General features: G+C 51.1%; 1 protein-coding gene across 1 annotated transcript in view; it reads left to right on the top strand.

Annotated features, from left to right (window-relative positions):
- The window catches only part of SLC37A1 (solute carrier family 37 member 1), a 66709-nt gene that overhangs the window by 25649 nt on the left and 18701 nt on the right, over nt 1-22359 (top strand). Inside the window, exons 6-11 of the mRNA XM_082839488.1 lie at nt 1414-1549; nt 3344-3420; nt 4342-4508; nt 9258-9295; nt 15040-15120; nt 20084-20215. Of these exons, the coding sequence (XP_082695614.1) occupies nt 1414-1549; nt 3344-3420; nt 4342-4508; nt 9258-9295; nt 15040-15120; nt 20084-20215 (631 nt within the window). The remainder of the gene's footprint in view (nt 1-1413; nt 1550-3343; nt 3421-4341; nt 4509-9257; nt 9296-15039; nt 15121-20083; nt 20216-22359) is intronic.

Below are 22359 nucleotides of genomic sequence, written 5' to 3'. Positions count from 1 at the left end.
GTAAGCCCCGGCCGGCCGATGGTACTAGCTTGCAGGAGGCCCATCTGACTCTGACACTTACTCCGTGACCTTGGGCAGGTCAGCCAGCTCCTCTGGGACATGCCCCCTTTTCTCTGAAGTGAGCAGGATGAAGTGGATAATTCCTTTAGCTCTCGAATGCTCTGGAGTTTGTATGTGATCAGTTTCTACTCAGCTTAAAATTGGACCTGAATGCTGTTTACAACTTTAAATTACTTCCTCTGCTTTAGTGTTTAATAGGTCATCTGCGTGATACTAGGTTGATCTTTTTTTTTTCTTTGGTAAATTCTGAAGGAAGATCTCTCTGGGGTATTTGTTCTTGAGATGAAAGACCAGAATTTTGGAGCTGGTTCCCAGGGTCCTGTTCACAGGCAGGCAGGCAGGCGTCATCCTTCATTACGTTTCATATTTATCTGACTCCTAGAATGATTACGTGGAAGAAAACGAGACCCACAGAGTGTATGTAGAGATTGCAGAAGGCTCACAGTCATTTGTGGTTGTTCTCCAGCTCTTTATTCACTTAAGTCACAGTGTCAAGCTGTGTGACACAGTGACATGTCCTACAAGGCAGTGAAGGACGTATTTCACATGGCACTGGGTAGTGAGGTGTGATGGTGGTAAAGGCCTGTTGAATGTATGTCCCGGTATGAAACTGGAGATTTTCACCCTCCCCGGCAGCACTGGAGCTGTTTGATTGAGCACCCACTACTTTGCCAGGCACTTAACCGAATTTATCTCGTTCGAGCACCCAGGCAGCTCTAGGAAGCAATTCTCCAGAGAGGTGAGCTCTTCATGGCGTCACGTTGCTGTTCGAAGGGAGCCTGGAGGCTTTGCCCCACGTTTCAGACTTTACCTTAAGGAAAAGGCTCTGCCTTTAAACCAGATCACGGTGCTTGTGACCAGAGGGTCGTTGGCAAGAGCGCCTCTGGCCTGGCCGCCGATGCAGCGGCTTAACGCCAGCCCGAGGGCCAAGAGACGTGCTCAAGGTCACAGGTGACCCCTTTTCGTATTTGTTTACAGTTCGACAGTTAAACGTGGTTCTCTTAAAAATATACGTTCACTGACTGTTGTTTATATAAAACAGGATTAGCCAGCAGGACAAGGTTTTGGGTTTGTTTTTTTCATTGGCAGGTATCATATATGTCAGAGTGTCTCCGTTTTATTATTTGACAGTGACTTTTGTTAGAAATAGGAAGTCTTAAAAGGTGTTGCCAGTTTCTGGTTAATAAATGCTCCGTTGAGAAATGATTGTGATTAAAATTTACTGGGAATTGGAGTGCTTTCAAGTTCTAAAAGCTCAGAGCACGAAAGCACCCAGCCAGGAGTCGCTGGGTCATTTACATCACGGGTGTGTTTGTCTTCTCACATTTGTCTTTCCTTTTTCTCTGTCCCCAGTGGCATAATAGGGGAGCGCCTGCCCATTAGGTATTACCTGACTTTTGGAATGGTGGCCAGCGGTGCTTTCACTGCCCTGTTTGGGGTAGGGTATTTCTACAACATCCACAGTTTTGGATTCTACGTGGTGACCCAGGTAAGGTCTGGTCCACGGCTCACCATGTATGGGATTTCCGTGATGAGCCAGACGGGGTGTTAATGTCACGGGTCCCAGACTCTGCCAAGAGAGGACATGGCAGGTGGCGGTAGTGGGCGCAGCACTGCGTCCTGGCTGAGGCCAGGGTCAGCGCCATGGCAGGTGGCGGGAGTGGGCGCAGCACTGCGTCCTGGCTGAGGCCAGGGTCAGCGCTGGCACATCCAGCCCCTTTTCTCTCCTCTGCTCTGAAATTCCAGCAGCCGGGAAGTGTTTCTTTTGTGTGTGTGTGTGTGTGTGTGTGTGTGTGTGTGGTACGCGGGCCTCTCACTGCTGTGGCCTCTCCCATTGCGGAGCACAGGCTCCAGACGCGCAGGCTCAGCGGCCATGGCTCACGGGCCCAGCCGCTCCGCGGCATGTGGGATCTTCCCGGACCAGGGCACGAACCCGTGTCCCCTGCACTGGCAGGCAGACTCTCAACCACTGTGCCACCAGGGAAGCCCCGGGAAGTGCTTCTTAGTTTCAGGAGCTGCCGCCTGAAGAATCCTACTTGTCGGTACCCCAGCAGGGGCTTGAGGCATGAAGCCCTTCTGAGTCCTTCTGCCGTAATTTGGGCGCATTTGAGATGTTCTGTCTTGTGTCAGACTTGACCGCTCTGGGGTTGGGGGGATGAGGGGCGTGGGGAGGGGAGGAGGTTGAGGGGACTTGGGGATTGTCGGGGGCAGTCAGCGGGGGGCGGGGGGCGGAGGGGGCGGGGGAAAGGCCAGGGCCTAAGGGTGCTGCAGGGGAGCGAGGGCCGGACGAGCATGCGGCCTGGCCCTTCCCGCGGGGCTCAGTGCTTCCAGGACCTCTTGGCTCTGCCCCTCCCCACAGCCCTGTGGATAATATTAGCTAGAAATGGAAGATGACTTGAAACGATGATGCTGAGCTTCCGAGGCTCCCCAGACACAGCCCAGGGAGATGTGGCAAGGTCATCAGGGCACATCGTATGTAATTTGCTTTTAAAATTTTCACCATAGGACTTGAAAGAGTTTGGCTGTTTTCATTACCAAAGCGATGCACACTTTATGGTGATACAGAAAATCGGAGAGAAGGAAAAAACCTATTTCCCAGAGTCCCAGCACGTTCCTGGAGGGAAGGCTGAGCCTGGCTGGCCCTGAGGCCGGGCCAGCGGCTCCCAGTCGGCCTCTGGAGCCTGGTCCTTCCCGGGGGCAGTTGGAGGAGGCTGCCCCTGAGGCCCCTGAGACTAAAGCAGAGCCAGTTGCTGATACACTTCCTGAATCCCTTCTTCAAACAAGAGCTCGGGGCGCTCTTGGCAAGTTGGAGAAATCATTTCTCTAGGCACTAGTCAAGGTTCTGCTCCCTTCGGTGGTTAGCAACAGTACCTTCTTCGTGATACAAGAAGGGAAAACGTGCAATTCACAAGCCGCCCTTATGGTATCATCACAGTTCTATAAAAAGGAGAGGGTTTTTCTCTTTGCATAAAGTTTTAGCTTGGAAAGAGAATGGACAGCTTGGCCCCAAGCTGTTGACGGTAGTTCATCTCCGAGCAAGAGATTTTCTTTTCTTTTTTTCCTCTACTTACTCCAAAATTTTCACAATAGGCACGTACGACTCTCGTGGTAAGATATATGCGTATATTGTTAAAATACACGTCTGGCTGTCGAGGCTCATATCGAATCGGGTTCTGCCCCTTCCTTTTGTGAGAGTCCCCGCTGGGCGCCCAGACCCCTGAGGCCAGGCTCCCGGGTGTGGGTGTCCCCCCTCAGCGGTCTCTTCCTTTGCCCTCTGTCACAGATCGTCAACGGACTGGTACAGACCACCGGCTGGCCCAGCGTCGTCACCTGCCTCGGCAACTGGTTTGGCAAAGGGAGGTAAGGAAGACAGCCCTGCTTCCAGCAGCGTCCGTTTTCAGAAGATTCTGATGAAAACCAGACCGCTTTATGTTTAGTTTTTCTTTAGATTCATTACAGAAAAAAACACATCAGTCTACTGTATGAAATAAGATGACTGAAACCTCTGCGTCTTGAGGGTCTAAAATTCAGGCAGGCCTCTGTTTCAGGAGATGCCACCCCCGTTGTGGGCAGGGTGGAGTCTGGGTCATCTGCGCAGCCAGCCAGCAGCCCGGGCCTCACCTGGCCTCCTGGGAAGCTGGGAGAAATGCAGTCAGGGCCTTGCCCCAGGCCTTTCGAAGCAGAAGCTACATTTTCACAGGACTGAAAGGCACAGGGAAGTGTGACCTGTCCAGGTCACCCAGGGCCTGGTAGCAGAGCTGTACCCAGCCTCTGGTGACCTCACTGCGGTCAGATTCCATCGTAACGTCTGTGTGACAGGCAGCACGGCCGGGCCCACGGTTAGGAAGTGGTCGAAGATGCCGGACAAGATGGGGAAACTAAAACAGGAAACTCACTCCTCCAGCCTTACTTAGCCTCGGTCATCTGGCAGGTTCTTCAACGTGAACTTTGGTTAATGGGGTATTTCATCAAATGATCGTATTTAGATTGCAAAGGCACAAATTTAAATTTGGGGCCTTCCAAGAATTCTAGGAAAAGGCCTCTTCTTTTAGTCATAGAATGAATAAGCTCAGAGACGTGTAATTATGCAGCCGGAGGTAAGTGAAGATACTGTCCTCTTGTAAACACCCCTGGTCCCAAGCCTTGCAGAGGTGGTGTGTTGCGCTGCCTGTTTAATTCTCCACCAGCTCTTACGCTGTGCAGGCACTGTTGTAACCTCACGTACTGATCCGTGTAAGCCCCGAGACATCATTTGCCCCCTTGTGTTTTGCCGTTTTGCAGGCGAGGTTTGATCATGGGGGTCTGGAATTCCCACACGTCTGTGGGCAACATTCTGGGGTCCTTGATTGCTGGCTACTGGGTGTCCACGTGCTGGGGCCTGTCCTTCGTCGTGCCTGGGGCCATCGTGGCAGCCATGGGGATAGTGTGCTTTCTCTTTCTCATTGAACGTAAGTACCGGTGGGTGATGACCTCTCCCCGGGAGGGCTTTGCGGGGTTGCGGGGTGGGGGGGGCGAGTTTAGGAGAAGAGGCTGCTGCTGCTTCATCGCAGGCAGGGATGGGGTTGTCCGGCTCTCCCTTGCCAGGAAGACTTCCTTCTTAGGTATAGGCTTCCCTGATGAGCCGCTGCTCTCCTGGTCTTGCTGGATTTTCTGCTGTTCCCTGATTTCTGGAGTAACCAGTGTTGACACTCCTCCCGCCCTGTCCTCTGGCCCCCTGGCACTGGGCATGCGTGGTCTTCTGCCACGCTGCCCGCTGCCCGGCCCACGTGGCTGCACCTGCTCACGCCCGTCCTGCTGCCACAAACTGAAATGGGCCTCACCAGCTTGTGTGCCTTCTGATAAGATACAGCCTTGCCAATGTTTTCAAACCATGACGTGACTTAAGATCATATACCTTAATTAGGCAGTGTTGTACCAGAAAATCCAAGCCTTTGGTCCATCCTAGACTCAATCCCAGGCTTCTGTTTTAACTGAATTTTAAATTAATTTTTTGAATAGAAATCGGCAGGACAAGCATTGCTGACAATTACACTAATGACAGAGAAGCAGGTGCTCCCTTAGCTGGTATGCGTCAGGGTGCTCCAAGCCCACGAGCTGTTCTGATGAGTTGTATTTCGCGTTTGCCTCTTTGATTTGTCTCAAAGCCAAATGAGATCACGTGGCACTAGATGGCTCCACTGTCAGCCCGCAGGTAGGGCTGCTCCGGGGTCAGACGACCTCATCCCTGGGAAGCGCCAACTGTAGCCTCAGCTTTGCGTTCGGAGTTGAGTTGCCGGTTTTATCTTCCAAAAGGTTAAGGCGCTGTGAAGTTTCTCACTTCCTTTTGCTTGTTGCTAATGCTAACCTTTTCATTTTTAAAATAACCGCCGTTTAGTGGAGCACACGTGAGGCTCTCAGGCCAGCGTTGTGCTGTCAGTGAAGAAGGAAGCCACGGTTAGTTGAGGAATCAGACGCCCCCCTCCCCTGGGTGTGAGCAGAGGGCACGGGGTTGCTCGGCTTCCATCTTCACCGTTTTCTCCAGGGGCCCAGTAAGCTTTTGGCAACATCTCGAAATGGCCCAAACAAGGGAATCGTTAGACAGATGGGGGCGCAGGGGGAGGGTGGGTATTGTGACTTCCTTGCCAACATGCCGACCTGTGGCACCAACTGTCGCTTGTGTGTCACCGGAGTTCCAGGAAGGATCATCGTGTCACCTGGACTCTCCAGGGGCTGCTTCCACACCGTCACCTGGACAAGGATGCGCTTCCTCTATGTTAGTGCAGGGACACCCCCCACCCCCGCCCACGCGTGCCTTCGGCCCGAGGTCCAGAGTCCACGGTGGCTTTTATTCTCTTCCTCAACTGATAAAGGGGCGGCTCTGGGGAAAGGGGCGGAGTGACAAGAAGCGGAGGGCCTGGCAGTGGACGGGAACTTGTTTGCTGGCCCGGCCAGGCCTCTCAGCGCCAACACCGTTCAGCTCAGTCATCCTGGGCGGGGCAGGATTTCCAAGAACGCGGAAGCCCTGGTTTGGTCGTTTATAATGAAACGAGAGCGTCCTCACACTGAGCCGCCGCTCCTGTAGCTTCCAAGGGGGCGCGAGGCTGGGGGGCTCTCCTGGAGCTGCTTTCCCGCCGCTGGCCGTCCTCTCACCCCCTCTCCTGTTTCCATGGTGACCGTGGGGCTCTGCCTCCCTCCCTCCCAACCCCACCCCCGCCCCGCCCTGGCCCACTCTGGGATGAGATGCACTCGCTCAGCTTCCCCCAGGCCCGTCAGGTGTTCCTGGGAGATGACTCAGGGAACAGATGAGCACTCGTGCCCCCTCCTTGGCCTGTGCGGAGGTGGCCCCAGCGGGCACTGAGGACGGACGGGGCCCTGGGGGGCCACAGGCCGCCAGGAGGGCGCTGTGGGCTGAAGTCCGGGCCACAGAGGCCGTTCTCCCCTCCTCCCTCAGCCCATCGCATTCCCCTGGGCCGTGTCGGTTCTTTTCACCTGGAGTCTTAGCCTTTAGCTCTTAGGTGTCCAAGGTAAACATGGTCAGGGTTGTGCAGGATCGTCCGTTGAGTTCCGTGCCCCCGTTCTTCATGAGGCCGCCAAAGATTTCCTCCCACTGGGCCTCCTTTCCTGCCCTCACCCCTGCGCTCCCCTCCCGCTGTCCCCATGGCTGGGGCAGGGCTCTCTGGTGTCCCGCGAGCATCGCTCAGTCACCTGGTCCTCGCTCTCTCCGCCGTGGGCCGGTCACCTCTCCCCGGGACTGGCCGGCTTTGTCCGAGCGCCCGCGGCTGCTGCTTTCCTTGCCTGGCCTCCGCCCAGCTCACCAGGGCCCAGCTTGTGCGGCCGGGGGCACCCTCCGGACTTGGCGTTTCTCCACCTTCTCGCTGAACGTCTTCCTCTTGAGCTCGGGCTCTGGAGGCACTGCTCTGCGCACATGACTTGGACAGGACGCCCGCCGACCGTGCCTCTGACACTTTCCTCTGGGGGCGGCTCCTGCAGCCGGCCTCACGGGAGGAGGCGTTTCTGTGGCCCCCTAACCCTCCCACGCTGGGACCGGGCACCCAGGGCCCCGTGTCCACGAGTGTCTCAGCGAACGGAGAGAAGCCGGTTCGCAGGCTCGGACACCCTTACTCCTCCTCGCGCAGCCTGAGCCGGGCCCTTGTGAACAAGGCCTCTCCTCCTGGGCCCGACGTCACCTGCCAGCCTGAGGCCACCGCAGGCACAGGCCTGTTGCTCTAACAGACCCTCCACGGCGGAACGAGAATCAGACCGCCGGGCCCTCTCTGCTGAGAGGATTGGTACCTGTACTCCCCCGGTAACAAGGAGGTGGTGGCCGTATGAGTGATGGTGAAGGCCAACTGCAAGCAGTGACCAGCACATCCTGTGTCCAAGAGCAGAACACTGCAGAGAGGAGAGACTGGATCCACGTGCGTCTCGGTGGCTTACTTCCGCTCCCTCCCGGTCCCTAATCCCCTACTGCAGGGTGGGCGGGAAAGCCCCAGGAGCGCCCCTTCTCGTGACCAGCAGCGAGGGACCGGCTCGGCCCTGTTCCCTCTTCCTGCCGGGGCTGGGCCCAAGGGACAGGGCACCCCATCCACAGGCCCCTCCAGGGCTGCCTGGGAAGCTGCCCTCAGACGTGTCCCAGCCAAGGGTCGCTGGTACTAATGTCCTGCAGGGTGAAAGCCCAGGAAAAGCCATGTCCTGGGGACCAGCCGCACCCCATGGAGACCGACCCTGGGGCTCACAGCACAGCTGGGGAAAGCCACGGGCTGGGGAACTGCTGGTGTCACTGCACAGCCCCAAGGCCATCGGGACCATCAGGGCTCCCCAGGCCCACCCTCCGCACAGGGCGGCGGGGAGGAGCCTCCAGCCCAGGAGCACATGTGGTCCGGGGCCCCTCCGCGGTGTCACCCTCTATCTCGCGGGAGGGAACGCCGCTGTGGGAAGTTGAAAGCCCTGTGGCTCGGTTTGTGTTTCAGGGTGGTTAAACTGTCTCACCAAAACTTATAAAAAAAGACCCGGGTTCTGGGTGATGGGGAAAGAGCAAAGCTGTTACAAGGCGGCTGTCTAGATTCTCAAGAAGTGGAGTTTGCTGGCCAGTGCGACTCGTGGCCCTGAGCCCGGCTCTCGTTCCCGGGTCACACCAGCGTGATCTTAAAGTACGAAGATGAAGAAAGCCTCGCTTCTGGTTCTGTCCGCTTCCACATGTCCTTCCCTCTGTCGACAAAAAGTTAAGCAGTGGATCTAAGAAAACAATGGGACATTTTATTCAAGCTGAATTTGAGGATTGTAACCCAGGAAGAGCATCTCAGGAAGCTCTGAGCACTGTTCCGCCCATGAGAAGTCAAGACACAGTTATGTAAGGTTTTTGAGACAGAGGGATTATCGACAGTTTACATAATCCAGGTCTAAGAGGCATCGTGGTGGGTCACGTGGTCCCTTACGGGATCAGTAAGGAATGTTTAAGGCGTTGTCCTGTGGATGCTGGGGGAACGTTGCTCCTCTGGGCTGCACAGGTATTCCTGCTCGTGGGGGAGGTTGGGTTGATGCCTCCTGTGGATACACGATGCACGGTGCGGGGCAGAGGACGCCCAAGGGCAGAGAAGCATTTTGATGTGTACGTGTTTCTTGTCCTGCCGTAAAACGTGAATTTTATTTCACACCTCCTTGCATTTAGGTAAAAGGCATTTTGTTCTATTTCAAGGTAGATGTTTTGTGCCCGCTAATTTTCCTTCTAGTTAATTCCATAACATTAAATGACTCATCCCAAACGTTATTCAGAGCCCCGCTAGTCTGATCTGCGGGTCGTGTTTTTCTAGTTCCTTCTGATACTTACGTCCTTTACACGTACCTTACACGGCTCGTCACCATAGTGTATTTAAGCTCTGCTTATTTCTATTTGTAAACTATTTTCCATGTTGCAAAGCAGCCTTCATATTCGTGACGATTTGCGTTTGTCGGTGCTGGTTTCGTACCCTCCCGGCTTCAGTGCGTGGGGATCAGGCAGTCACGGGGCCCGAGTGAGGGAGGGGGCGCGTGTGGGTTCTCGCGGGGGTGGCCGAGCTGCGCCCTCACCCCACCAAACGTGCTGCCTCGTGCATTGCCTTTTTTCTGAAATTGTTGCTAAGGTAGTAAAAGCATCAGAGGGTGCCTTGCTTTGGTTTACGTTCTTGTGTCGGAGGAAGCAGCCAGCCCTGGTTCACGCTGTTCCGTGTTTGGTGTTTCAGATCCGAAGGACGTCGCCTGCTCTTCCTCCCCGGCCACGGTAAGGACGAGCTCCCTGCTTCTCGTGTCTTCAGTGTGCTGTGATGATGACTGTCACCAGCGTGGCCCTGCCTGTCCTGTCAGTGGGTAACAAAGTGTGGACAGAGGTCCTGCCCTCAAAATACAGGCAGTTTTAGAAAAAGATTAATCATGATGATAACAACCAAAACCAGACGAGGAGCTTGGTGCGCTCTGGGTTAGGGACTCAGAGCGACCAGGAGCTGGGGACCGGCCGGGCCTCACGAGGAGCAGGGACATCATACTTTTCCTGGGCGGGTGTGACTACAGGCTGACGCAAAGCTAAGCTGGCTGACGTCACTTGAACCTGGCGGCCACACCTGGCAGGTGGCCCGCTAGGACCGCCCAGCACCAGGACCACATTCCCTGAGTCATTGTCACTGCTCACCGCCCCTGACCGCTTGTCCCGCCGGCGTCCGCAGAGGTCTCTGCCTACCCCCAGGTAACTAACTCTGGGAGCTGCCCAGGCCAGCTCCCCGCCCCTGGCCTTCGGCTTGCCCTCTCTCCTCTGTCGCTCCCAGCAGGGGTGTCGCCCTTGCACCCCGTTTCCTGCTTAACCTTAGAGTAGACCCCCCGAGTCGTGCTCCCTGACTTCCCTCTCCCGGCTCCCCTTCTGTCCTCTGGCCTCCACCGCTCTGCCAAAGCCACCCGCCAGGGCCCCCAGCAGCACGGTCTGGCCGCATGTGGTCAGCGCTCTGGCCTCACCCCTGACCTGTCACCAGCGTGTGATGCGGTGGTCTCCTCCCTCCATGAGATGCTCCCTTTGGGGGCTCGTAACATGCTCTCCTGCTTCTCTGGTAACATGCAGAGCTCTTTGCTGGCCCTACTCTGCCAGCCCCCCAAACATGGGAGCCCCCCCCCGGCCCGGTCCTTGGCCCCTCCTCCCCTCGTTCCTGCTCTCACCGTAGGAGATCCTGCGTGGGCCTGGGGCTTTCAGCATCCTCACGGCACCTCTGTGTGCGTTGATGTGCAGTCCCCAGCGTGGTCCTCTGCCCTGAGCTCCGTGGTCATAGGTCACACTGCCCACCCGACATCCCCACAGAGGCGTCTGGGTGTCTTCCCAGACTTAACATGACCAGAATGTTCTCTTTATTTCACCCCATAAACTTGCTAGGCCCCTGGCATTCCCCGTGTCAGTCAGAGAACCGCTGTCCGCCCGTTGGACAGGCTGGATTCAGAGGACTCGTCCCAACTCCTCCTTCCATCAGCCCCGTGGCCCATCCATCCCCAGGCCCGTCAGCTCTGTGTGTGTGTGTGTGTGTGTGTGTGTGTGTGCGCGCGTGCACGTGCACATGTGTGTGTGGAGTCATCCTTGTGCACAGCTTCAGACGTACGGGAAAGCATACCTGTGCTAGAGGCATTCCTGCACTTGTGTGTGTGACCTGGGGCCCAAGCTGTGTCGTCTTCCCCCGCTGAATCCTCCCTGGCAGCTCACTGGGCCTCCCCAGGGTACATGGGGCAGGGTGGCCCACGGAGTTGGGGTTCCTCTTCCTCTTTCTTCCTCACAGGGGTCAGTCAGAGGGAGAGATTGGACTGATTTCTGGGGGCGTTTCATCAGCTTCTGCCACAGCCCCAAAGTTCTCTTTCCCACAGGAACTCTACTCACTTCCTGTAGGGCCCTGGAGAGACCGGTGTCACAGGGCCTTCTCGAGGGGCCCCAGAGCCTGGGGAAGTGAGGGCGAGCTGGGCTGGTTCTCTGTCCGCTCTGTCCGTTTGCACCTCCCCCTTATCGTAAGCAGAGCTTCCGTGCAAAGCCGGATGCACTTGCAAGACATCTCACAGGTGCTGACTTCTAAGTAGAGCCGTGTCCTGGGAATTTCCCATCTGAAGGTGTTATTTTCAGCATCAAGTTCTTCTCCTTTCCAGTTCTTTAAAGTTTTCATTATGGAAATTTTAAAACACGTAAAAAGGTAAAAAGAATAGTATCATGAACCCGCATGTGCCCATGACGCTGCCAGTCTTATTTCATCAGTACCCCTTCTAATACTCCCTCCGTCTCCTCATGATTTATTTTGTAAGCAAATACCAATCATCATATTATTTTGTCTCCAACTATTTCAGTATATGTTTCTAAACTCTAAGGACTCTTTTATTAAAAACAAACAAACAACAAAAAACATTACTGGGGCTTCCCTGGTGGTACAGTGGTTGAGAGTCCGCCTGCCGATGCAGGGGACACGGGTTTGTGCCCCGGTCCGGGAAGATCCCACATGCCGCGGAGCGGCTGGGCCCGTGAGCCATGGCTGCTGAGCCTGCGCGTCCGGAGCCTGTGCTCTGCGACGGGAGAGGCCACAACGGTGAGAGGCCCGCGTACCGCAAAAAAAAAAAAAAACAAAAAAAAAAACGTTACTATACCATTAGCACACCTAGAGACCAACAGTAAAGAATAGAAGAAAAAAAAAATAGAGATAATCAACTAAGCCTGACAACTGAAAAAACACACAACCTAAAAGTTGTGAGTAATGTCTATTCAGGGACCTTACTGAGGACTGTAGCCCAGGAGACAGCCTTGCCGTAGCTCTGAGGAACTGTTCCAAAGAGGTAAGGTAGGAGCCAGGATATATAGGAGCTTTTGCTGAAAAAAAAAAAAAAAAAAGCCATGTAGTCAAACATCGAGAAAGATTACTGTTAATCACAAAAAGCAGACATCTCAAGTTAATGATTTTATTGCTTGTCTCTGTATAGGAAGATGCAGGGGTCTGGGCTCATTGAAGTTATTCCTTAGATATGCATCTTAAGGATCTAGGGCCAGTATCCAGTTTCTCTCCTTCCTGAATTCCCCTCAGGGCACACAGTTGGGAGGGGCTGAGGTGGGGACTGCAGTGGCTGATAGCTTGGTGGCAGCAACATTCTTTGTTTACTGAAATGGCAGACAACATTTTTTGTCCACAAGCCAAAATTTGTTCTTCGAAAAGATCAACAAAATTGACAATCCTTTAGACTGACCAGGAAAAAAAGATCCAAATTACCAAAATGTGGAATGAGAGAGGGGACGTTACTGCCAACTTCACAGAAAGAAAAAGAATTATAAAGGAATACTATGAACAACTGTATGCTAACAAGTTAGATAACTTAGAATAAATGGGAAAATTCCTAGAAAGATGTAAACTACCAAAACTGACTCAAGAGATAGAAAATCTGAATACACCTGTAACAAGGAAAGAAACTGAATTATTAATTTAAAAATTGACTACAAAGAAAATTCCAGGACTAGATGGCTTCATTGGTGAATTCTATCAGACATTTAAAGAAAAATTAGCACCAACTATTCACAAACTCTTCCAAAAAATAAGAGAACACTCCCCATTCACTCTCTGAGGTATTATCCTGATAACGTAAGGAGACATGACAAGAAAACTAGAGACCAATCTCTCTTATGAATGTACATGCAAAACTCAACAAAATACTAACCCAGCAACGTATAAAAGGATTAACTATCATGATCAAGTGGGATTTATTCCAGGAATATACAGTTGGTTTAACATCTGAAAATCAGTTAATGTAATACTCCACATGAATAGAATACAGGACAAAAACCACGGGGTCCTTTCAGTAGAAGCAGAAAAAGCATTCGACAAAATCCAGCACCCCTTCCTAATGCAGCACTCAGCAAACTAGGACTAGAAAGGAGCTGCCTCAACCAGATAAAGACGATAAAAAGCCACAGCTAACGTCATACTTAACGGTGAAAGTGGATGCTTTCCCCGTAACATCAGGCACAAGACAAAAGATACCTGCTCTCACCATTTCTACTTAACGTTGTACAGGGGGTTCTAGCCAGAGCATTTAGGCAAGAAAGTGAAATAAGAGACATGCAGATTGGACAAGAAGAAGTAAAAGTGCCTCTATTAGCAGATGACGTGATCTTGTATATAGAAAATCCCAAGGAATCCACCAAAAACCTATTCGAGCTAATTAAAAAATTAGCAAGGTTTCAGGACACAAGATCAGTGTATAAACATCAATTCTATTTCTATACATTAACCATGAACAATCCAAAAACGAAAATAAAAAAACTTCATTAACAGCAGCATCAAAAGGAATGAAACACTCAGGGATAAATTTAACCAAGGCAGTACAAGACTGATACACTGCAAACTACAAAACATTGTCGAAAGAAGTTAAAGAAGACCTAAATAAATGAACAGGCACCCTGTGTTCACCGACAGGAAGATTTAATACTGTCAAGATGGCAGTATTGCCCCAAATCGATCCACGGATTCAGTGTAATCTGTACCGAAACCCCAGCTGGCTTCTTGGCAGAAATTGACAAGCAGATCCCTGATTTCATATGCAAATTTAAGGAATCCCGAGAGGCCAAAGGAATCCTGAAAAAGAACCAAGTTCCCAATTTCAAAACTTATTACAAAGCTGCAGTATTCAAGACTCTGTATTACTATCGTAAGGGTAGACATACAGATCAATGGAATAGGACTGAATTCAGAAATTAAACCCTCATACTTATGGTCGGTTGTTTTTTGACAAGGCACTAGGACCCTTCAGTGGGGAAAGGATAATCTTTTTAACACGTGGTGCTGGGACAGCTGGGTATCCACAGGCAAAGAGTGAATTGGGAACTGTTTGTCACGGTGTACACAACATTTAAATGCATCAAAGACCTAAATGTGAGAGCTAAAACCATAAAACTCCTAGAAGAAAATATAGGAGGACATCTTCATGACCTTGGATTAAGCAAAGCCTTCTTAGATATGACACCAAAAGCACAAGGGGTGGAAGGAAAAATAGATAAATTGGACTTCACTGAATTTAAAGCTTTTATGCTTCAAAGGGTACCATCCAGAAAGTGAAAATACAGCCCAAAGAATGGGAGACAATATGTGCAAATCATATATCTGATGAAAGACTTGTATCTAGAATACGTAAAGAACACTTAGAACTCGGTAATAAAAAGACAAGCTAGTTTAAAAAGGGGCAAAGGATCTGAAGAGACATTTTGCCAGAGAAGATAAATAAATGGCCAGTAAGCACATGAAAAGGTGTTTAGCTTCATTGGCCATCAGGGAAGTGTAATCAAAATCACAATGAGATACCACTTCAGACCCACTAAGATGGCTAGAATCAAAAAGACAGATAATAGTAAACCGGAACCCTCATACACTGCTGGTGGGGATGTTAAAAAATGGTGCAACCACTTTGGAAAACAGTCTGGCAATTCCTCAAAAGGTTAAGCATAGAGTCACCATATGACCCAGCAATTTCACTCCTAGGTATATCCAAGAGAAATTAAAACATACGTTCACTGTACAGACACACACACGCGCGCGCGCACCCCATGGCTCCAGTGGTCGAGCTCTGTCTTGTCCGGCAAGCCACGCTCTCCTTCTGTATGGAGGGTGTTTTCTTCCTTCTGAATCGATCTGCTGTTGTAGGAAGTGACTGTGTTTTTCACTGGTTAGAGGAAAAGTCGTTTAGAAATGTCAAAGCCGTTAAGGAGAGTTGAGTTGCATTCACCGGCAGTTTTACGTTTCTTTAGTCCTCGGTCTTGGATTATTCTTCAGGAAAGGATTTGATTTTCACCCTCCGTTATCTGAGGGTCTGGAGCCTTGAGATTAAACTGATTAGCCTTTGTTTTGCTTTAATCATTTGTCTTATTTTCCCTTGATAGCGTTTTTTGCGAGGATATTTCGGGTCCTTGCTGCAGTGAGTCTAGGTGTAATTTCTGTCCATTGTTTCAGTAATTGCTCTAACTACATTTTTTTCTCCCAGCATCCAAAAAGCTACGAGAACGGCACGCACAGATTCCGGCTGCAGAAGCAAGCGCTAACCGAGGAGAGGAACAAATCTCTGGTGAGTTGCCCACGAGGCCGCTTGGCAGGAAGGCAGAGTCCTGCCTCAGCGACATCTGTCACAGACATCCAGGGTCTTGTATTTCTTCAGTTTGCCTTTGTTAGTTTGTGAATCCAATCTGTAAGCGATTCATTCATCCGACAGCTGTCTGCAGCATTCAGGGTTGCAGCACCGGTGCCATGGACATCAGTCCCAGTGTCCTGTGGAACTCACATCCTGGGGCGGGACGAGTGTGGGGTAGAGAGAAAACCAGCAGCAGACAGAGCCACCCAGAGGACTGAGCACGCACTAATTCAGGCCTGGTGTTGGGAGCTTCCCGAAGCTGGTGGCTTTGCGTGGAGCTGTCAAGGAGGTGAGGAGTGAGTCTGCACACACGTGGCCCAAGGGGGTTTCAGGTGGAGAGAGCGTAGGTGGTCTGGGAGTAAGAGCGACCCGAAGGCAACATAGAAAGTCGACTTCCAGCCCTCCACCCCTTCACAAGTGGGGAGGCCAGGATGCAGTCCAGGGCTCTTCCCCAGCGCTGGGCTCACCCTCCCCTCTCCTTTCAAGATGCAGTCAGCCTCGTATCCACAGATGCGAACCCGCCCATACAAGGGCTGACTGTACTGAGCCATTGTACGTGAGGGACTTGAGCGTCTGCAGACTTTGGTCTCCGCGGGGGATCCCTGGGACCAACCCCCTGCAGATCCCGGGTACCAAGGGATGACTGTCCTTCCAAGAAATTCCTCCCGTTGCTTCTGCCTAGCTGACCGCATGGAGCCGCAAGGGCACTTTAGGTTTGGTTTTAATGCTTGAAAGTATAAGATATTCTCTTTTCTTTTTAAATCAGTTAGCTTAAAGGATAAATGTGCTAAACAGGCTTCTTACTTTTTTTTCTTTAGTGCCCAGGGAAGTTATTTCTGGTGGTTGAAATAATGAAAGAGGGAAACATGGTGTCTCATACATCTTGGTTCTTAGATCTTAGTGAAATTCAACTGAAATGCTTTAAAATCTCTACTCACTTCTGAGTTTGCATCAGAAGCAGGTGTCTTCGATTGGGCTGCTGTAACAAAAATACCCTAGACTGGGTGGCTTAAACAGTAAACATTTACTTCTCGCATTTCAAACGTTTGTTTCTGGAGGCTGGGAAGTCCCAGATCGAGGCACCAGCAGGTCTGATGTCTGGTGAGAGGCTTCTTCCTGGCTGGTAGGCAGCCGCCTTCTCTGTGGATCCTCAGGTGAAAGAGCAGGGAGAGAAGCAAGTTCTCTGCGGTCTCTTCCTATAAGGGTATTAATCCCATCATGCGGGCTCCACCCACATGGCCTCATCACCTCCCAAAGACCCCACCTCCTAATACCATCATATTAGAGTTGGGGGTTCAACATACAGATTTGGGGGGGAACACAAATGTCAGTCCATAGCATCAGGTCTCAATCAATGTCCAAATGGCTGTAATTCCTCTCCGCTTGTTACTGAAGACTTATCTTTTCTCTGAGGCAAGAGCCAGGCCCTGTGTTCTAATGTAGTTACTGACCAGTAAAGCTAGCGCTCTCTTCTGAGCAGAGCTTCCCTCTTCCTTTTTCTGTTCCTTCTATTAAAGTCTATTTACCAACATGTCACCAAAGAGACAGTTACCTATTTAGAGGCCCCCGTAGGTCCTGTTTCAGGCCCGGCCACGCCACAGGCTGACTTTGATGTGGACATGACCGGGCAGGTGTTGGCCGCAGTGGACGGGTGTCCCCTTTCAGCTGGCCCCTGCGCGCTCACCAGGCTTTGTGTGGTCCCGCCCTTCCGTAGCGTGGAGAGCTCACGTGCTGGAGGTGGCTCCTGGGTCAGCAGGCAGGATGTCCCACACGTTTGGCAAGGCACACTGGTGTCACCTTTCCCCGCGTGACCTGGCTCAGATCCATGGGCTCGGCGTGGAGCCTTACCCAGGACCCTGATCACCACTGCTTTTCACCTGGGACTGCTTAATTCCCTTCTATGGCAGGCATGGTTCTTAGACCTTGTGGGGAAATACGTAAAGAAGGGGGTGGGCAAGGAAGAGAATGTGAGCAAAGAGAAAGAGGCTCCGGGGTCTCTCGCCACGCGGCGGACCTGCGTCCAGCCCTCGTGGGCGTTTACCATGTCGTCTTGGGGGTGTCGACCTCTGTCGTCTTTGTAGTCGCATGTCCTTCACGTCATCCTTGGCTTCTCTGAGGGTCTTTATCTTTTTTCTTTTTAAATTCTTTCCATTTTGTGTTCTTATTTTTTATTTTTATTTATTTTTGTTTATCTTTTTTAAAAATTTATTTTCTTTGACATATAGTTGAATTACGACGTCGTGTTAGTTTCTGGGGTACGGCAAAGTGACTCAGTTATACATACATATATATTCTTTTTCATATTCTTTTCCATTATGGTTTATCACAGGATATTGACTAGAGTACCCTGTGCTCTACAGGAGGACCTTGTTGTTTATCCATTCTCTATATACCAGTTTCCACCTGCTCACCCCAACCTCCCAGTCCAACCCTCTCCCACCCCTCTGAGGGCCTTTCTGATTGGCTGTGGCTCAGCGGCCACTTCAAGACCGCTGAGTGGGTGTTTTGATGCTGAAGGTTTCTCCACCCGGCGTGCCAGTGCGACTCCACCTGAGGCCAGCACACGGTGAGGCAGGGCTGAGCCGTCATTCGTGCAAACGCCCCGTGTGCGTTTGCTCTCATCACACGAGCCCTTTCACTCTGTGCATGTATAAACCTCAGAGGAGGGTCCCCAGCTGAATAAGCCCCCAGCCCCCTGAGGGCTCCCCATCCCAGCAGATCCCCCGGGGGCTCCAGGCACACCACTTCCCCTGCCCTGTCCTCCCAGCAGGTCCCTGTTGTCTCCGAGGAAGAGGCAGCCTTGCTCTCCTGATTTGCTTTGGAAAACCCGCCATGACCTCACGCATCCCTCTGTCTCCTCCAGACGCTGCAAAAGACTGGACTTGGGTGGCTGGGACGGCCCCCACCCCCCAGACTGTGCATAAAGGATGAGCAGGTGTGGGCAGGAGGCCCATCCTCAACGAAGACAGGGCCTTCCCTGCCTGCCTGAGGGGCTGCTCGTGGCTTAGAGCAGAGGGGCTGGACCAGGGCTTTAAACCAGCCCAGATTACAGAGCAGGGAAGGGCCAGGTGCTGACCCAGGGCTGTGACCTGGTGGGTTTCTGTGCTGGACCTGCAATTACTACTGTCCTGGCTGAGCAGAGTCTCTTCACTTTCTTTTTTCTCTTTATCTGGCTGTATTTCATGGTCTACCAGTCGGACCACTTAGTGTTAAAAAAAGTCTGTCCTGTGGTTCTCAGCCTGGACTACACATCGGGCTCTCCTGGGGCCTGCCCCTGAGACTGCTGTATTCGGTGTGGGGTGCAGCCTGGGCACTGGGGTCTCCCAGAGCCCCGAGGAGATGCCAGGGTTGAGAACTAAAGATTTCATCTCCTACACTGGACAGCCGGCATAATTCACGAGAGAAAACTTTATTTCCAAATGCAAATCATAATTCTCAGTTTTCATATACCTTTGCGGAATGGTCGTCAGGAGGATGTTCTGCGTCCTGAAACATCAGAGCACGTGGTTACCTGCGACCATGTTCACCAAAGGCCGGTTCTCAATGCCTGAGTCGTGGCGGGCGCTGGGCTTCTCGGTGATGCAGCCCTTGCTGCCCGAGAGCTGAGGCGCTGCGTGCTCAGTGCCCGTAGGGCTGCGGTTGCTGTAACCTGCCAGCCTGTTTCCCAATTTCTGTCTTTCACCGGAAGAGAATTCTAATATCAAGAGTGGGATACCACAATGCAGTGTCATTTTTTTTTAATTTAACTGCATTTTTTAATCTAACTCGTGTAGATTATAGTGAGATAAGTACAATAAAACCTATTTGGTTTTGTGGTAAGTCCAATATACATAGAAACATTGCTTTTTCAATCCTTGACCTGTATAGTGCACTCATGAAGGACACTTTTAGATCATCCTTGCTCTGACTTGATATCCCGCCCAGAGTTGAGGACCACAGTTCTTTGTTTTAATGAAGATAAACTTTTTTTTTTTTGCGGTAGGCAGGCCTCTCACTGTTGTGGCCTCTCCTGTTGCGGAGCATAGGCTTCGGATGCACAGGCTCAGCGGCCATGGCTCACGGGCCCAGCCGCTCCGTGGCATGTGGGATCTTCCCGGACCGGGGCATGAACCCGCGTCCCCTGCGTCGGCAGGCAGTCTCTCAACCACTGCGCCACCAGGGAAGCCCTAATGAAGATAAACTTTGTCCTTTAGGGATGTCTGGAATCAGAATTTATGAAATAGTGGAATTTGTTTATGAATTTTAAAATAATATTGTTTTTGATCATGTATGTCTTTTGTGAACTCCTTAAAAAACACAGGATCATGGAAAGAATTTATCGACATTTCATACAAATTACATGTGATTCTACCATTCAGTGATAACCATTGTCGGTTTAGAATTTAGCTTCTTTCTTCCTATAAATAGATCCTTTAGTTACCTACTTACATAGGTACATATTTAAACATCCTTTGAGATCGTGATGAAAATGTGCTTTTGAATGACGTCTTATTACTTAATGTGTCATAAGCACCTTCCTATGTCATCAAATCTCACAAACTTTTTTTTTTACAACTGCAAGGTATTTATATGGATGTACTTTAGCAATTTTTCTCAATGATGGTGTGACATTAATTTTATCATATAAGTATTTTTCCACTTCCCAAATTATTTTTCACAGAGTCCTAGAATTGTTGGGTCAAAGGATAGGATTTTGTGTGTTTTTAGTTAGTATTTCCCAAAACCACGTGAACGTTAATGGTCATAAAGCAATGGCCACAGTGCGGATGTCACCCAAGGCGTTCCCCAAGGCCTTTAGTGGGACAGCTTACCACACCTCAACCAAGCAGACTACCTGGTGACACCTTTCCTTTCCTTTTCTTTTCTTTTCTTTTATCTTGTCTACGGGATCTGTCTCCAGGACCCAGAAATGCAGTGCTTACTGCTGTCGGATGGAAAGCGCTCCGGCCACCAGAACCACGTGGTCGTTCTCCCGGCAGACGGCGGTGGCGGCATCGCGGCCATCAGCTTCGTAGGCGCCTTGAAAATTCCTGTGAGTTACACGTGTCCAGGAGAGTTTCAAAAGGGGGCATTTATGCTCACTATGAACAGACACTGGCCTGTTGATAACCAAGCTTAGAAAGAGAAATCCGTGATCCTCCGGGTCACGCAATCCATAAATTAGAAATCCATAGCGTGAGCCAGAAGTTGCAGACAGGCCAGCTCAGGAACGAATAAGGCTGCAGGGCTGTGTTAGCCTCTTAACAGTTATAAAATATATCGTACGTGTACGTTACGCATACGAAATTCATGGGCTCCCTCAGCAGAGCATCTGGGGAGCCATGCGGAGGACTCTGAGGAGCTGTGTTCTGCTAACGGGGAGCCGTGGAGGGTGCTGAAGACAGAGCCAGGAACGGAGGCAGGATGAGAGGAGGGAACACACCCTGCCCCTGGGGCCCGGCATGGACGGCCCCATGGGCCACACTCAGAAACAGCTGGGCTCCCGCCCTGGGGTCCTATCCAGGGGAACAGACGTGGGTCTCATACAGCAGGATCGCTTCCCTCACGCCGGCCTCGGGGAGAACCAGCAGAGAGAACCCAGAAGCTCCGTAGCGACCGTGTGGGAGCTGGAAACTAAACAGTACACCCAGAGCCTTAGAATCATGGCCCAGAAATGAAAGAACTGAGAACTTCGGCTGTAGAACAGAAACTTCTGCCAGTGCCCAGATGAACTGGGCTGTGGAGGACCCTGTTGCCGGTTTCCTGCCAGAAGAGAATGTTGAAGGCCAGGCCTGGACATCTCTGTGGGCTGGCCAGAGGACATGCTGGTTCTAAATTAAAAAGTTATTTTTTAAATGTTGCTAATAACGACAAGTAACTTTTCTGTTGTACCTTATTGTGTAGCCACCTCAAATACTTTTGCCAAAAAGTAGGGTGCACGCTATAAATAGAAGTGGGGTGGTGGAGAGAACAGGCTTCAGAGCCCTGGCCCGGCCTGACCTGGCCCTGCTGCAGACGAGCTGGGTGTGCCTGGCAAGGGTGTTAACCACTCTGGGCCTCCATTTCCTCACTGTAATACAGGCTCAGGACCTGAATTACTACTTAATGCTGTTCTGGGGATCAAATGAGATCATTAACTACACAGTAAGCACAATGCCAGGCACATGGTAAGCATGCAGTACCCCACCCACACACACCCTCATACTGGGTCTGACTGTGAAAACATAACTTGCTTAATTTCAAAGGTACTGCCATGAATTGCATATTGTGTGCTTTGCCTAGTTTCGAGGGATGTTCGTAACTATGCAGTAGAACCTGGGAGGAGCAGGGGAGGGAGTCAGTACCTTAGTGTTACCTGATTTCTCACTCAAATTTCCCAAGTGATATCTGGACTTACTGTCTCACAAGGGCCACCTCTTTGTAAATGCAGACATAAGATGGAACACAAACAAGCATTTTACAGTAGCCGTGAGACTCCAAACCTCAGTGTCCTCACTGAGATCTACGTCTCCCTTTTGGGTGTTAACCAAACTCCAGTTCTGCTGCTTGCCCTCAAAAATCAATACTCGAGAGGCAAGTGTTGGTTAGAACGGAAAGTCGCTTTAACCAGAAAAGCTGACAAGCGGGGAGAAGGCGGACTCATGTCCCCAAAACCACCTCCAAAGATTCTGCTTGGCCATGAACGTTTTTAAAGAGAAAAGGAGAAGAAATCTCAGTTAATCATTGAGATAAGGGCTCAGAGTTGTCACCATCCCCCAGTGTGTGCAGGCTTGTGTGCAGGCTTGTTGACTTCTTGTGATCTTTCTTTAGATGCTATCTTGTTCACACAATTTGTTCACAGGCTTACGGACAGGGAAGCTAAGGAAGAGATCTGGTCATCCGTTGATGTTAATTACTTATTCTTCATTTTTACTTCTTTGATCTAGGAAAGAACCAACAGGTTAGGCAAGGTATTGTGTAATCAAAAGATTTGACAGGTGTGCTTAGGCCATAGACGCGTAGACCATGGGGGTGCCTGGTTTAAGGTTAGTTACAGTACAGCTCTGCTAAAGTGACGAGAGAAGGGGCATCTCCTGCAGAGAGCTCTTTCCTTCCAAAAGCTGCTGACAGATCCCCCTTGTCAGAACATCATCCCATTTCTATGAGTTCATGGGGGAAGGTCCATCTTCTATAACTTCTTCATGCTGACATAGGATG

Source organism: Leucopleurus acutus, assembly GCF_964270905.1.
Source record: "Leucopleurus acutus genome assembly, chromosome: 5".
In the NCBI taxonomy this organism is placed as follows: domain Eukaryota; kingdom Metazoa; phylum Chordata; class Mammalia; order Artiodactyla; family Delphinidae; genus Leucopleurus; species Leucopleurus acutus.
Note: the sequence above shows the minus strand (reverse complement) of the source record. Positions and strands in the feature narration are given on the sequence as shown.